The sequence below is a fragment of the Podarcis bocagei genome (genome assembly GCF_964188305.1).
Source record: "Podarcis bocagei genome assembly, chromosome: 4".
Lineage (NCBI taxonomy): Eukaryota > Metazoa > Chordata > Lepidosauria > Squamata > Lacertidae > Podarcis > Podarcis bocagei.
Genome location: NC_138128.1, coordinates 29,051,620 through 29,067,961, shown reverse-complemented (window position 1 = coordinate 29,067,961; position 16,342 = coordinate 29,051,620). Strand labels below are relative to the sequence as shown.

General features: G+C 42.2%; 1 protein-coding gene across 4 annotated transcripts in view; it reads left to right on the top strand.

Annotated features, from left to right (window-relative positions):
- The first annotated feature begins 5,452 nt into the window (after positions 1 to 5,452).
- U2SURP (U2 snRNP associated SURP domain containing) overlaps positions 5,453 to 16,342 on the top strand; it is a 35,929-nt gene continuing 25,039 nt past the window's right edge. For 2 of the 4 annotated variants that reach the window (XM_081190086.1, XM_081190085.1), the window contains exons 1-6: positions 5,454 to 5,581; positions 9,908 to 9,955; positions 11,313 to 11,411; positions 12,768 to 12,882; positions 13,292 to 13,431; positions 15,466 to 15,533. In XM_081190086.1, the coding sequence (XP_081046212.1) occupies positions 5,537 to 5,581; positions 9,908 to 9,955; positions 11,313 to 11,411; positions 12,768 to 12,882; positions 13,292 to 13,431; positions 15,466 to 15,533 (515 nt within the window). In that variant the 5' untranslated portion in view covers positions 5,454 to 5,536. Of the gene's footprint in view, positions 5,582 to 9,907; positions 9,956 to 11,312; positions 11,412 to 12,767; positions 12,883 to 13,288; positions 13,432 to 15,465; positions 15,534 to 16,342 lie in introns of all 4 variants that reach the window. The other 2 variants (XM_081190083.1, XM_081190084.1) reach the window with 2 other exon arrangements.

The following is a 16,342-nucleotide window of genomic DNA, read 5'->3' as shown; positions in this document are numbered from 1 at the left end:
GTAAGTGTGTCATCAACGGAATCAGAGTACGCCGCATTGAGTGAATTGTGCAACGAGGTGATTTATTTCAAGCATTTGATGGCAGATTTAAATGTAAATTGTGGAGAACCAGTACAAGTTTACATTGATAATCAAGCTTGTATAACCTTAAGTAAAACAGAGGGTTTCAAATCACGTTCAAAACATATCTCTGTAAAATACCAAAATGTACGTTGCTGTGTACAAGACAATGTAATCACCTGTACTTATGTGTCAAGTGAAGAAAATGTAAGCAGATGTGTTAACTAAACCATTGGCAAAGATAAAGAACATGCGAATGTGCAAGGGTTTAGGTTTGCTGGAAAAATAATCTCCTACATAGGTGTATTTGGTGTTAATTGTTCAGCAGAATCTGTGAGGGGGTGTTCAGTTTCTGTTTCAGTTTCAGTTAATTGGTTCTCGTGGGAAACTTGCAGATTCTAGCTTCACCAATTAACTCAAGCTGGTGTCAATTTACTCTTGGCAGAAAGCCCAGGTCTGCTTGACCTAGAAACTACTCACTCTGATTGGTTAACGAGCAGCACTCAACTCTGTTATCTAGGGATTGCTAGCACAGTTTGATGTGAGGTGTGTTAGGAGTTAGAAGTGCTGTGTATGGTTTTGAGAGAGAGAAAGAGAGGGTTTATTTTGCTTTTATTTGTATGCAGAAACTCTGCTGGTTTTATTTTCTCCTTTTAATAAATCCTGTAAATAGTTCTTCTGAGTCTAGCTGACTAGTCATTACTGCCGCAACTAGCTTCTTCGCTGTGCAGGAAAACTCTGCTACGTTTGGGCTAAAGCCAGTAGGGCTATGCCTGACACTCCAAAGTTCCATTACTCTAAGCATCTTACCCCAAAAGGGGGTATTAAAGACTGGGTGGTAGTTGTGAAACCCCTCTGGGTGCAGGAAGGGTATTTTCAGGAGCAGACGTACCACCTTCTGCTTTAAGGCAGTCGGAACAGCACCCCCACCCCCCCTACCCCAACTATACTGTTTGTCAGCGCTGATCACCCTCTGGGTGAGGAACTGCCTTCCTCCTACTAAAAAAAGGTCAGCCTGTGATTCATTTTAGGCAGACAAAAGCATGTGATAAACAAACAAATCAGTGTAAGAGTAAGCCAGTGTTTCAGAGTACGGTGGTACCTCGGGTTAAAAACTTAATTCCTTCTGGAGGTCCGTTCCTAACCTGAAGCTGTTCTTAACCTGAGGTACCACTTTAGCTAATGGGGCCTCCCGCTGCTGCCACGCGATTTCTGTTCTCATCCTGAAGCAAAGTTCTTAACCCAAGGTACTATTTCTGGGTTAGCGGAGTCTGTAACCTGAAGCGTCTGTAACCCGAGGTACCACTGTATATGCTGCCTTGAGGTGTACATGACACATTGTTAGCGTCTATGAATAGATTTCTGTATGGTTCATCTTTTCCTTTAGAAAAATGTGTTGACTGCACCCCCTAGTGGTGAGGAACCCCACAAAGACTTAAAAAGTGTTCATGCAAAAATGTGGCGTGGGTGAGCACAATCTTTTACTAGACCATGCCACTAAAAATGTGAGGCCTGGCCCTGGCAGCTGACTTATCTTTATATGATGTACCTACATCTATATACACAGTTGATGCAAAAGCTCAAGACTTTTAGGCTTCTGGAGATTTCTTCCATTCCTTTGATACGACAGCTGCATCACCACTCTGAACCAAATATGATGTGGGCTTTTTTCTTCTTCCATATATTGCCTATTTGTTGTTGTTGTTGTTGGGTTTTGGTTTTTTTGCAGGTTTCAGCACTTGATTGTATTTTTATCCCACCTTTCCAGGCTGGAAAGTCCTCCCAATTCAGCTCACAGAAATAACATTACACTCAATACAAATAAAAATAAAGCTGACATAAAAATATGAAAACTAAAACAGCAGCATAGAACAACGTAAACTCAGATCAGCAATACACAGAATACATAATACACAATCATAAGCAGTGGTGGCTTAAAAATCCATCCCCACATTAATAAAAAATGAATGAGAACAAAAAGCTTTTTAAAGCCCATTCTGAAATGGCTAAAGTGGTGGTCAAATGTACTTTGGTGGAGGAAGACAGTTCTACAAAGATGGGGCCACCAGTGAAAATGCTCTTTGCACCTTTTTCATTTGGGCCCACTGAACTGATTGGACTTAATGTAAGTACGATCTGTGTGATTGCTCTTAAGAGTATGCCAGATGGAGGAGCCGTATGGGCAAGTTCACGCAAGTGTGCTGGTACAGACTAGGTATTATATATTCTTATCACTTTACTCCTCAAGCAGCTGTGATTTATGGTAGGTGCTTTTTTTGAGCAGCCTTTAAATGCATATAGAGCACATTACAGTAGCATACCCTCCAACATTTCTCCGATGAAAATAGGGACATCCCATTCTATAATGATAATTTTATTATTGATACTCCACCCATCTTACTGGGTTGTCCCAGCCACTCTGAGTAGCTTCCAACATATGTCAAAAGGACCCCTGACAGTTAAGTCCAGTTGCAGAGGACTCTGGGGTTGTGGTGCTCATCTTGCTTTACAGACCGAGGGAGCCGGCGTTTGTCCACAAACACTTTTTCCGGGTCATGTGGCCAGAATGACTAAGCCGCTTCTGGTGCAATGGAACACCAAAACCAGAGCAGTGCACAGAAATGCTGTTTACCTTCCCGCTTGAGTGGTACCTATTTATCTACTTGTACTTATTGGCGTGCTTTCGAACTGCTAGGTTGGCAGGAGCTGGGACTGAGCAATGGGAGCTCACCCTGTCGTGGGGATTCGAACCGTCGACCTTCCGAACGGCAAGCCCAAGGGGTTCAGTGGTTTAGACCACAGTGCCACCTGTTTTTACAAAATATGTAAAAACATAATAAAACATTAAACATTTTTTAAAAAACCTTGCCTATACACTACACGGTTGCCTTCAGACAGCTCGAGGGTTGGATAATTCCATACCCTCCCAATATTTCTCCAATGAAAATAGGGACGTCCTAAAGAAAAGCCGGACATTCCAGGATCAAATCAGAAAATGGGTCGACTTCTCTAAATCAGGGACACCCCTGGAAAATAGGGACACTTGGAGGATCTGCAGTAGTCTATTGATTGTAACTTGTTTGTTTTCTCTTCCTGAATCTAGCCCAACCTCCTGCATTGCAGGGGATTGGACTCGAATGACTCTTTGGGTCCCGTCCAACCCTACAATTCTATGAACTAATACATGATTGTACCAAGTCTTCATACACAACCCTGGACAACGTACAACTTCCTGGGCCTTTTGATTACATAGCTGACATCCCAAGTGGCTTGCAATAATTAATGTATGGAATTTTCTGCCACAAGATGTGGTGGTTGTCAGCTTCATGTTTTTCCCCCTTTAATATTTCTGGGTTGCTTTTCCAGGTTGTTGTTGTTTAGTCGTTTAGTCATGTCCAACTCTTTGTGACCCCATGGACCAGAGTACGCCAGGCACCCCTGTCCTCCACCGCCTCCTGCAGCTTGACCAAACTCATGCTGGTAGCCTTGAGAACACTGTCCAACCATCTCATCCTCTGTCCCTTCTCATTCCTCTGTCCCTTCTCCTTGTGCCCTCAATCTTTCCCAACATCAGGGTCTTTTCCAGGGAGTCTTCTCTTCTAATGAGGTGGCCAAAGTATTGGAGCCTCAGCTTCAGGATCTGCTTTTCCAGGTAGTACCCATTTAAAGTGGCTAACAACAATGTAGTACATGAAGCACACAAGTAAGAGATAAAACCACCTAGTCTTCTCAAAGATAAAAATACCAACAAAACAAAAAGGAAATAGCCACAGTCCACCCAACTTCATTACGCAGGCAGGATAGCGTAGGTGAAGCCAGCTTCGGTCCAAAACATTTAGAGCTTTAAACATTAAAAACAGCACTTTAAATTGAGCCTATAAATGCACTGAAGCTTCCCCTCAACAGGACTCTGGACCACCTCAAGTTTTCAAACCATCTTCAAGTACATCTGCAGTGTGTATTGAAGTCTAGTACAGTGTTTCCCAACCTTTTTTGGGCAAAGGCACACTTGTTTGATGAAAAAAATCTCGAGGCACACCACCATTACAGCCCCGTGACGTCAGCGCGCAGCGTCACGCCGGGAGGGACGCACGAAAGTGTAAGTTTCAATTTTTTTCCTCCCCCTTGCCGGGGAACCTCCAAGCTTTGGGGGTGGGGTGGGGAGGAGGCAGCAAAGTGAGGCAGGAAGAAGAGCGCGGCTTGGCTGGGTGAGCTTTGGCAGGGAATGAGAGCCGCGAGGCGGGCGCTGCGGACGGAGGCGCTGCCCGCCGAGCTCGCAGGCAGCCAGGCAGGCAGACGGCGAGAGCCCCACGCTGGGCGGCCTCTCCTCGCCGCCCTGCCTCTCGCCGCCCGACTCGCCCGCCTCCCTCCAGGCAACATCTCGCGGCACACCAGGCAACATCTCGCGGCACACTAGTGTGCCGCGGAACAGTGGTTGGGAAACACTGGTCTAGTAGAATATTTCCAAATAGCGCTGCAATTCGCATACCAGCCGAAAGCTGGGAAAACGCACTCCTGACTACCAAAGCCACGTGGTATTTCCCAGCCAGCGATGAGTTCAAGAGGCCCTCCAAACGGCACACGTGGACTTTCAAGGCGAGTGCCGCCCCATCTTGGACAAGCTGCAAGCCTCCTTCTACAGCTGGGCATCTTGAAACCTACAGGACCTCCGGTTTTCTCAGAATTAATCTGTTTGTCCTCATCCCAGAACTGTCTCCAAGGCGCCAGTTTAGGATTTCAACACCACTTCTCTGACTCACATTATCCCTGAAATAAAATCCGCCCGAAAGCTCTGTCCCGTAACGCTATTTATTATACACATTACTACTGGAGCTACTCAGCGCTATAGGAAATGCATATAATTTACTTATGGCCAGGATTCTATATACTGTGTGTATATATATATATATATATATATATATATATGTATATGTGTGTGTGGGGGGGAGAGCGAGAGATAAAATGAATATATCCCTGCATAATGAATACACACACACACACATATATATGTGTACATATGAATATGTGTGTATATATGTGCATAATGAATATATATATTCATTATGCATTACTTAATTAGCAGCAATTGGGCTCATGGGTTGGCGGGCTTTGGGCGACTTGCTTGAGTGTCCGGATTAGCGTTTGCAGCACATGCCAAGCTGACATAACGTCAATAGGATTTAAGAAATCTGCATCCCATTCGAAGCAAGCCCTATCACCGCGCATGCGCGCTAACGCGCCCTCTCTCTCGCCTTATGCCCTGCGGGCGAGGCGCAGCTAGGCTTCCTCCTTTGCTCAACCTTTTTTTTTTTTTTGCCTTCCGAAATCTCGCGCTCGGCTATCGGCTCGCCTTGCCTTGCCCTTCCTCCTCGCCGCCGCCGCCGTTCCTTCCGCCTAGAATCCCTCTCTCTCCCAATCCGTGGAGTCGGTGCTCGATTTCCCGCCGCTGAGGCTCGAGCGGGGGAACAGAATCAAGATGGCGGACAAGACGCCTGGCGGTTCGCAGAAGGCCAGTGCGAAGGTGAGGCCGCTCTTGGGGCCGAGTCGGCGGCTCCGCCTGGTCCGAGGGGGGCAGGCGGGCAAGTGCCGGTGGGTGGGCGCGGGGAGCCGGCCTGGAGACGTGCGTGCCGCCGCTGCGGGACGTGGTGCGCTGGCGGGCGAGGAAGCGAGCTCGGTTGGCTTCGCGGCCTAGTCTCTCTCGGCCGGTGGCGGTGCGAGGGCGACGGATAGGGGGGACTTATAGCGGGGAGGAAGCGGAGCGGCCGCGTCTCCTCCGTTTCCTTACGCATTTTTAAAAAAATTTCTCCCTTCTCTCCGGGAAAGAGCTGCTTCTCTTTTTTCGTTCTCTCGCTCCTCCGATGCACCGTCTCTCCGGGGTTTCTTCGGAAAAGGCTGCAAAAACGTGGGGTGTATATGGGTCACGATTGCATTCTGCATTTATTATTATTGGGAGTTTATCTCGGTGTGGACTTTTAACCTCCCCTCCCCATTTTTAAGCCCTTGTGTGCTTGGAGAGAGAGGTCTGGTGTGTGTGATCCAGGCTTGTGAGCATCCCCTCCACCTCCGAGTCGCATAAACATTCAGTTTAGGCATCCTGGCGATCATTTTACTTAGGTAATATTGGCACATATTTGCGACGCGGGGCCATTTAAGATAGCTAACAGTGTAGCAGTTTACAGTATTTTGAATGTATTGTCCTGCATTGTCACGAAGGAGATGCAATACTTAAAAATGACAGAAATGATTAAACTGTAGATCATTGCTAACAAGGCTGCACAATTCTCATGACTGGCTTTTCATTGAATTTACACACCATAAAGTACTTTATGTACAAGGCCTTTTGTTACATGGGGGAAAAATATGGATATAGACTTGAGTGAAATGGCCCTTCCTTATTTGACACGTTAAAGCTGTTCTAGAGCAGTTTATTCCTCCTTACATGAGTTATGTTTCAGAATTTTGTTGACTGATTTTGTTCCCAAAAAGTTTCTTGTCTTTAGGTATAGATTGAAAATACTTCCCTCGGTTTTGTGCTGCCACCTTAACTGGGTTTCTGGAATTAAATTATGTTTATTATAAAGGAGGGTACAGAGGTTATAGCTTATGCATCTTTTAACTTGGGACCAATTAATCATTTTATTTGTATACTGCCTTTCCAAAGTTAAAACCATGCTCAAGGCAGTCTGCAACATATATATTAAAAAATCACATAATTACAAACATAACAAAACTAAAAGTAGTCATAAACAATAAATTAAACATCAAAAGTACACAACCACATTGAATAATGTGTCTTCAGCTAGTTGTTTCCTTAGTCTTTTTATACATGAATTGTTTGACATATATTCTTATTCATATATTCATGTAGGTATTTTTGTTTTGCTTGTATTTTTGAGGATTATGTGTGCATTATTAGAGATCAAGAACCATTTAAATAATGGTAGCCAGTAGACTTCTCTAGATGTTGAACTCCCATCAGCGTCAGCCAGCTTGGCCAGTAGTGGGGTTGACAGAAATTGTAGTCCAACAGTGTATTAACTTGAGGCGACCACATTGGCTATCCTTGTTCTAAATCAAGTAATAAAATAATCAGCAGTACTGGGAAAATGTGTTGTGGCTTTACCTTTTGAAAAAAATATATATATATAAAGCACCTACTGGTATATTTTTTCTAGATGCTGTACAAATATTTAAGAAACAAATTGTCCATACCTACACTCTTACAGTTTAACAGACATGATACAAAAAAAGAAAAGGAACAGAAAGCAAAGCAAATTCAGGCACTAGTTTTTTTAATGTTTAATGAGCAAGTGGAATGCCCTTCTGAGAGGAGTGTTGCCAGCTCTGCTCCAAGCTCTTATTACATTTGCAGGTTAAAAGTTTAATATACAAAAAAAGGACTTGGTTCATTAGGTGCTGCTGGGCTACAGTTCTAATCAACCTTGACTGTTGGTCATAATGACTTGGGCAGAGGGAAACTGTACTTCCAACATCTGAAGGGCTACCCCCAAGTTGGCTACCCCCACCCTACAATTTGGTAGTGGTGGTGAGAATCACCAGTGACAATCATTTATGAAGCAGGGATTATTATGTCTAACCTGACCAAATGTTGCACAGCATCCACCTTCTTTCAAGTGATTTTAGTTGATGTACTTTCTATGGGAAAGCAAGTTTTCCTAAAATATTGGGACAGTTTGAAGAAATGAAGAGCAGCGGTGATTTAAGCAGACTGCACAGTGCAGAGTTGAGTAAAGAAAAGCTTATTCACCCCAATTCAATAACTGTGAAGCTGAAACCCAAGTTTTTTGGTTAACTGCCTTTTCTCCCCACCCTGTAACCTACCCTGCCACATCATCTGGCAAACTGCCTTTGAAACTGAACAGTTTCAAAAGTACTGTGTGGTACAGGATAGGGCTCAGCTCTTCCAAGAGGGGAGAGGATAATGAATTTCACTTACGCAGTGCAAGCCACCTGTGTGTGTTCGAGCAGCTTTTGGAATCTCAGCCATTGCCTGGAATACGGTCTTCAACTGGATTATTTCTGTAGAAAACACTGGCAAGGCCCCCCCCCCCATTCTATCTATCCAAATATTACTTGTACAGTAAAGGAAATGCAATATTCTTGCCTTTATTTTAAGAGGGAAAAGCTTCCACTTGCATTGTATGCAGATGCATTGAGAGATCTGTTCTTAAGTCCCACAAATAACAAAATTTAGGTTGTAGTAAAATCAGTGAAATTTAGCCTGTTAAAATCAATGAGAAATTGTTACTGATTGCCATTTTAGTTGTATGGGAACGGAACAATAGTAATAATGATGCATGGTCTCTGAAACCTGCTTCTTTTCTAGATACTAATAAAATCCATTTTCTACCAGTGCTTGGCTTTCAATAAAGTTGGATAGTTTTTTGTATTAGAAAATAAATTACCAGGTTGTGATTCAGTTTCAGTTATTACTTTATTTCCAGTGTTCACATATTTATTGAACAAGAAAGTTAGACAAATGGTTTTCTTCATAACATGGCAGAATAGACTTGTTTAGAGAATTTGAGGCAAGGATCCTGTCAGGGAACTGACATCGGAGCCAGAGGCGGAGGGAAGGCTCCCAAGTGATGCTGGAGAAGGACCCAGTAGGGAGAGAGGCAGCTCATCAGCTGGGGAAGGAAATCAGCGCAACACCAGGGATAAAGGGGGGCAGATGGGGGAATCGGCGAGAGGCCTCCAGGACTCCTCGCCGGACACCAGCGGGGAGAGCACGGGTCCTCCGCTACCCACACCCTCCCTGCGCAGAAGACTTCCGCGCAGGGAGAGTAGGAGGAGACTTGGCGTCAAACAGCTTTTATGCTGGAAAAGGTTTAAGAAACGCCCACTGACGGATTCTGCTAGCGACTGAAACAGCCACGAAGTGAAGGGCTGTCCAGACAGAAAGGTTTAACCAGGCAACCTAGCCAGGAGTGGCGGCAACTTACGCACGAGCAACCCCTATTACTATTACAGATCCAATGAACCATAAAACTCGTTCTGTCTCAAATAGCAGGTACCTTAATAAACAGTATAGAGTTCAGTTGATCAAAACAAATAGACTAAAATTGAACCTAGGCAGGTGTTTGGATCATAATGTTATTGCTTTGTTTTGTTGCTTTTTGACCTTTGTGAATTAATTTAGTTTTTGAATACTAATTTGAGAGAAACCACATAATTTCATTGCATAATTTAATCGGCTCCTTTCAAATCAGTATTCAAAAGCTAAATCATTCACGAAGGTCAAAAAGAAAAGCAATAAAGTTACCGATTAAATTCTGCAATGAAATTATGTGGTTTCTTTCCAGGGTCTGAATAGCAGATTGGATTTTGGTCAATGAAAATAGGAGGAATTTAAAATTTTACTAAAATGTTGTGTGCTTTATAGCAAGTGGATTACATATGAGGTAGATAAAGGAATTTCTGGATCAGCAGCTGGAAATGAAGATAGTCACATTGGAGTACCTGGAATAGACAACTTCAGGATTATTGCTGAAAAGCCTTACAAAGTGAAGGAAAGTGTTATATCAAAGATCCTAGATGGTGAGGTGACCACTTTGTTCAGTTAAAAATAAGCCAGATTATTTTGAAGAATATTGCCCCTCCTTTTAAAAGTATATTGCCCTTATAGAACTTGAGCTCATTTTAGAATCCCTGGAGTAGAGAGATGACTGTATTTTTCACAATTCTTTTCAGAATGGTCAAACCTGAGTTTTGAGTTGATGGTGAAGGTAGTTCAAAAGAAAATTGATTATTTATGGGTGTAAAATGTGTTGACAACCAATTAAATGCCTCCAGAATGTAATTCTTGTATATCCTTCATTTTTAGGCCAGAGTGCCGGACACAACACGTGTAACTGGATCTCCAGAGAATCATGTAAGTCTCAAGGTGGATGAGCAAAAATCTTAACAAAAATCTTGTCCTCACCAATGGATATGTATGAGCTGTTGTCTCTTTAAAAATGATTGTTGTTACTTTGGTTCATTCCCTTCCCAAAGTGGGCTTTTTGTCAGTTGTACTACATGTTGGATATAGTACAATGGCCTGCAGTTTCTTTAATATCATTGAATACTGTTGGTGTGAATGAGTTTTAATGTGGTTGAGCATTTCAAGAAGTGTTCTGTAAAACGTATTTTAAAGACCATGCTCATTGATATAGATCCTGCTTTGAGATATGGATCTTCTCAAAATCACAAAGTACTTCGTTGTTGTTAATTAAATTTGTATGCCACCCTACATCCGATCTCTTAATATAAACTTAAATTCACTTAATCTTTGAACCCTTTCCCCATCCCTTCTATAACCTATGATTTTTCTACTGTTCTGCCTCCCAGATCACCATGTCTTGTTCCCTTGTCTCTTCCCTCTTCTAAAACTTTATTTGGCCTGTAAACCCCCAGCCCTTCCCTACCCAAACATTTTCTTCTGTATCTTCCTGATATCTGTCTTGTGCCTTTGACTAACAGGTTTCTCTACCTGTAAGAATCCTAGTCCTCAGCATCTCAAAGTTGCCTAGCTTGGTTGCTGATTCCCAGTGGTGCAAATAACTTTCCAGTCTTTTCATATCCACCCCATCCCAGGAAAATGTGGAGTTTTGGGGCAGTATCACAGGCACAAGCTCTCTGTCTTCCTGGTGGCAGAGGTGTGTTTCCCATACGTCCAGGTTCCCCACCTATAAGATCCTTCCAACTGTGAAGAGGACTTCTTAGTCTGCCGAAGACCTTGGAGAAGAGAAATGTTTTTACCTGGTGCCTAAAGATACATAACAAAGGTGCCAAGTGAGCCTCCCTGGGGAGAGCATTCCACAAGTGGGGAGCCTCCACAGCACTTTGAATTGTCAGTGAATGCAGGCAGGCAGGCCAGGATTGACATTATACGCTCAAAACTCTCTTGCCCCATTGAGCAACCTGGCTGCTGAAGTTTCTGAACTGTCTTCAGAGGCAGCCCCACGTATAATGTGTTGCAGTAATCTAACCCACAGGCTACCAGAGCACAGATGGCAGAAGTTAGGCTATCCCTATCCAGATGGGGACTACATTTCCTGTGTCTCTACCGACAGAGGTCATCGTACAGGGCAAACAAAACCGTTTCCGTGCCAAAACAGAACCTAAACCCTGATTGAAATGGATCTAGAAATTCAGTTTCCTCCCAGAGCACTTCAGGTGTTACTGGATAAATGAATGCATCTAAAATCCCAGTCTTATGATCGAATTAATGTTTTTTTCTCTTGCAGCCACTTTTAGAAAGCAAACTTAAAGCATTTAGTATTGGCAAGATGAGTGCTGCCAAGAGAACTTTAAGCAAGAAAGAACAGGAAGAATTGAAAAAGAAGGTAATACTTCGGAACTATTTTATTATTTAATCAGATGGATATGTTCTACTTATTGCTGCTACTCACAGCTTGTTGCTGATAAAATCAGGAGCTTTTATTTGGATAACACTGACTTAGTTTAGTGTTGTTTTTCCTGTTGTACTCTTAAAATTGTATCTTGTTAACATTTGCTGCCAAATCTAAATTGTGCACACAGCTGTTTCTCTAAACCAATGGACAGATTTCAGACAGAAAAGTTTAGCCCAGTAAGATGCAAGTTCTAACCAAGAGTAGGTTGGGCTACAGGATCACTCTTTGCATCTTGCATGCAAATTTCTTCTCAGCCCAATTTGGCTATTGTGTGTGGTGTTTATTGTTTTTAATCCTGGTTATAATGAACCTGGGGGGGGGGTCCCTTTTTTCTAACTGAGTCTTAAAGAAAGTTCAAGAGAAGCAAATTAACTAATTGGGACTGAACACCCCAGTATGTCTGCCATCAGGGACAGGCACAGCAGTTGGCTATACCATGTCCTGGTTTTCCAGTCTCAGTTCTTTGTAGCCGTTATGTTTCTAATTAGTCCCAGATTTTATCTTGAGATTGGAGTCTTCCCTTTGAAAATGGAGATTGTATCCTTCATACTCATAGTTTTATTTGTAGTCGTGATGTAGGTTTTAGAGAAATTTTTCCAGTGTCATCATCAATTTGGATCTGACATGTTTCACTTAGTAAACAAGGTGTCCCTTTTTAGTTATGTTTACTATTGTGTCCTGGATGAATCAAAAGTGTTTCCAGTGGCCATAGGGAGTAGAAGCAAAAATATTTAAATAGTGGAGAGAAAAAATGTAAGCTCATTTAATGACAGTTATTTTTATTGGAATACTCTTAAGACAAAGCATCTCAATAGTGCAGGCTTCTTACATTTACCGGTAAATGGAAAAAATGAAAGCATTGTTAAATGACAATTCCTAACGACTGCCACCTGAAAAAAGTTAATTGCAACTTTGAAGATATCCAATCTGGGCAGTATTATATTATCTCTATTTTGCTAAAGAATTTCCCCTTCTCTCAGTGTCTGCTCATGAATGCTGAGATACCTTGGGCATGGTATGGGATATGTTGTTGGAGGCTGCAAATGGAGGAAGGACTTAATGGAAATCCCCTTCCTTAAACTAAAGGAAGAGCAGTTTAGGATCCAAGCCAGTAATGCTAACTTAAATCTATGAGTTTCCTCTTCATGTGGGGATAAAGTATAGTGGCAAGAGAATTTGTATCCTACACCTTTGTTGGTAGTTCAGGTTAGCATGGGTACAAAAATGAATAAACAATATGAAAATCTCTCAGAATTAGTAATTTGCAAAACATTTTGGTGATTGTAGGAGGATGAGAAGGCAGCTGCAGAAATTTATGAAGAATTCCTTGCTGCCTTTGAAGGAAGTGATGGTAATAAAGTGAAGACGTTTGTCAGAGGAGGTATTGTTAACGCATCTAAAGGTAAGATATGCCACTATACTACATAGAATTATTTATCAGGAATATTTTGATTACTTAATTTTTTTATGCTACTTAAAATGTTTGGGTTTCAGATTAAGAAATATTTCTGACATGTTTCCTTGTAATGATGAAGTACCATGAAGCACAATTGTTATGCCCCTCCCCAAAAGCATGCGTCTCATTTTGAGAGCCCAGTGGGGCTTTAGATTTGAGATTTTTGAACAGCAACTCCCTGCTTCCCATGTAATCTGGCAGAAGAAGAAAAAAAAACACCTTTGGAAAGGTGTGCATTTCTCAGTTTGTGATATTGCGGGTTGGGAAACTGTTTAAAAGGGGAGAAAGTTAAAAGGCACATTGCTAGTGTGTTCAAATAGAATCTTTCAGTAACTATTAGCCTGTCTTTCAGAAGAACACGAAACTGATGAGAAACGAGGGAAAATCTACAAACCTTCATCAAGATTTGCAGATCAAAAACCCCAGAGCCAGAGCCAGTCATCATCTTCTAATGAGAGGCCTCCATCCCTTCTAATAATAGAAACCAAAAAGCCAGTAAGTTTAGATTTTGCAAGTTTTTTGTTTCCCTATATCTTGTTTTGAAAATACATTAATTACTATTTTAGTTATTTATGCTTTTCAAGTGAATCTTATAAAGTGATGTAGATGAAAATTATGGAATAAAGCAGAAAAGACAAACAGGAAATTCCTGTAGTGGCAAACCATGTTTTGGTGTTATTTACGAAAAGTGAAAAAGTCAATATTATTATCATTATTTATTGCATTTATTTGTTGTTTACCATATAAAATATCTCAAAGTGACTTACAGTTGTGAAAGCATAAACAGTGCAGAATTTAAAATAACATCAATTCTGGTGGTATTTGATTTAAGAAACATTTCTAGAAGAATGTGCTGTTTTCTAATTATATTAGTTTCAGTAAATAACTAAATTAATAAGAGGGAAAAGGTTGTGAAATCCTACCTGAAGGCTAGTGAGTCTTCTCCCCATTTTATCCAAACATAAGGAAAGGCATCTTGTTATCACCAGCCAGCACAGGATAGGGCTGTTATTAGAAGCTCAGGGATTATACCACAGCCTTCTGCGGGTCTTGGGATGGGGTGCAAGTGATTTGTGGCTCTCCTCTTCACCTGAAATACCCCTCAACATAATGCTCTTATATGGCGTTGCAGCTTCTGTGTGTTGAATTGCAGGCCATTTTAGTGTTGACGTGTGATATTGATGAAGTGTGAATAGGTTTTGAGCTTGAATCCTGACAGGATGGAGGTTGCATAGGTGTTTTCCTGTGTCCTTGAAACTAAGCAATTCTGTAGCCTGGATGGGGTTGCATCCCCTTGAAGGAGCAGGTTTGCGGTCCAGAGGTACTTCTGGATACAGCTTTGTCACTGGGGGTCCAGGTAGCCTCAGCCCTTTTAGCCACTTATCAGCTATGACTGGTAAGACAGCTATAACTGTTCTGGACTGGAGAAGCTTATTCACAGTAGTTCATGCATTGGTTATATAGCACTGTGCTATATGTAGGGCTACCCTTGTGCTCCCATATGGAAGCTGCAGTTAGTGCAGAATGCTGTGTATGGTTGCTGACAGAAGTACCGTATTTTTCGCCCCATAGGATGCTCCGTCCCATAGGACGCACCTAGTTTTTTTTTTTGGGGGGGGGGAAATAAAGGAAAAAAAAATTCCCTTTATTTCCCCCCCAAAAGCAGGTCGGGGAAACAGAACCAGGTCGAGGAACAGCGGGATGGCGGCGCTGCGCCTCCCTGCTGTCCCCCGAGCTTGTGGGGCTGGCCGATGTCTGCCCCGCGCGAGGGGTGCTCTGCATCAGGAAGTCTGGCAAGGCTCCACACACTGCGGATGTCTGCCTGGCGCGGGGGGCGCTCTGCTTCAGGGTGCCCCGCCCGCCGGACGGCAGGCTGCTATCGACCTCCTGTAGGGCTGCTAGGCTGCGGATGTGTTCCTGAAGCCTGGAGAGCGAGAGGGGTCGGTGCGCACCCTTCAGCTAAAGCCTGCATTCGCCCCATAGGACGCACCCAGTTTTCCCCTTCATTTTTGGAGGGGAAAAAGTGCGTCCTATAGGGCGAAAAATACGGTAAGACCCTTCCAGCAACAGTAACACCTCTGCTCCCAGACCTCCACTGTGGCAGTGTGGTGTAGTGGTTAAGAACGGTAGTCTTGTAATCTGGGGAACTGGGTTCGCGTCTCCGCTCCTCCACATGCAGCTGCTGGGTGACCTTGGGCCAGTCACACTTCTCTGAAGTCTCTCAGCCCCACTCACCTCACAGAGTGTTTGTTGTGGGGGAGGAAGGGAAAGGAGAATGTTAGCCGCTTCGGGTAGTGATAAAGCGGGATATCAAATCCAAACTCCTCCTCTTCTTCTTCTTCTCCACCACTGGTTTAATCTGGTTTTTAGCTAATTGTTCATTATAATTATTTCTTGAACGTTTTAAACAGTTGCTTTTAACTGGTATTTTTTTTACTGATAATGTTTTATTCTTTCTGTAAACTGCTTTGAGATGTTGATAAAATGGTCATTGTGTGTTCCTGAATATTATTCAACTTGTGTTATTAGCCTTTGAAGAAGGGAGAGAAAGAAAAGAAAAAGAGCAATTTGGAGCTTTTTAAAGAAGAATTAAAACAGTAAGTATTTGCCTTCATGTTGGTTCAGATAATCAGATTTTCAGAATTTGATTTCTGTTAAAACGTCAACATAGGACAGATAGTCCTGTTAGTATATTGCTTGAATTTTAGATAGTGTCTTCTAATGTTAGCAAAAATATTAACGCCTCGGAAATTTTGTAGCCCTATAATCCCTTCTGTAAAGATTTGTTTAGAATTTGGAAAATTCCACAAAATATAGAAGCAATAGAATATATATGAATTAGGGAAGATAAGAAAACATACTGAGTGTTCTGAAAAATCCTAGCTCCTCTTATTTTAGCCAAGTAATAAACATGGATCTACATAATTATTCTGTTTTCTGGTGTTTTTATGTGCTTTTCTTATAAATGTAGGTTATTTTCATTGGTTTTAATAAAATATGAACAAAATGCCAGTGGAGGTGTTCTTTACCTGCTATGCCATGCATAGAATGCAGAATTGATAATATAACGGGCCTACGGTTAAGTTACATTTTCATTGAGTTTTAAAATACATTTTTTGTGTTAAAAAGTTGCATAAGTACAGTATAATAGACTGTGTCAGAACTGCTGTCATTCACTTGCACTGGAATGTTGAACTACAACATGAAAATGCAAGTTACGTTTCGAAAGTAAAGACTACAGGGCTGGGCCCATGGGAGTTGTAGTCCAGAGCTCTGGAGGTCACCTGGTTGAAGAAGGCTGCTCTACATCAATGAGACGAAAGTGTCACCTCTGAAATTTTGAATTGTGCATGCAGTTTTTATTGGGTTGGATCCAGACTCTTGAATTTAGTCCCTATTGAAATCA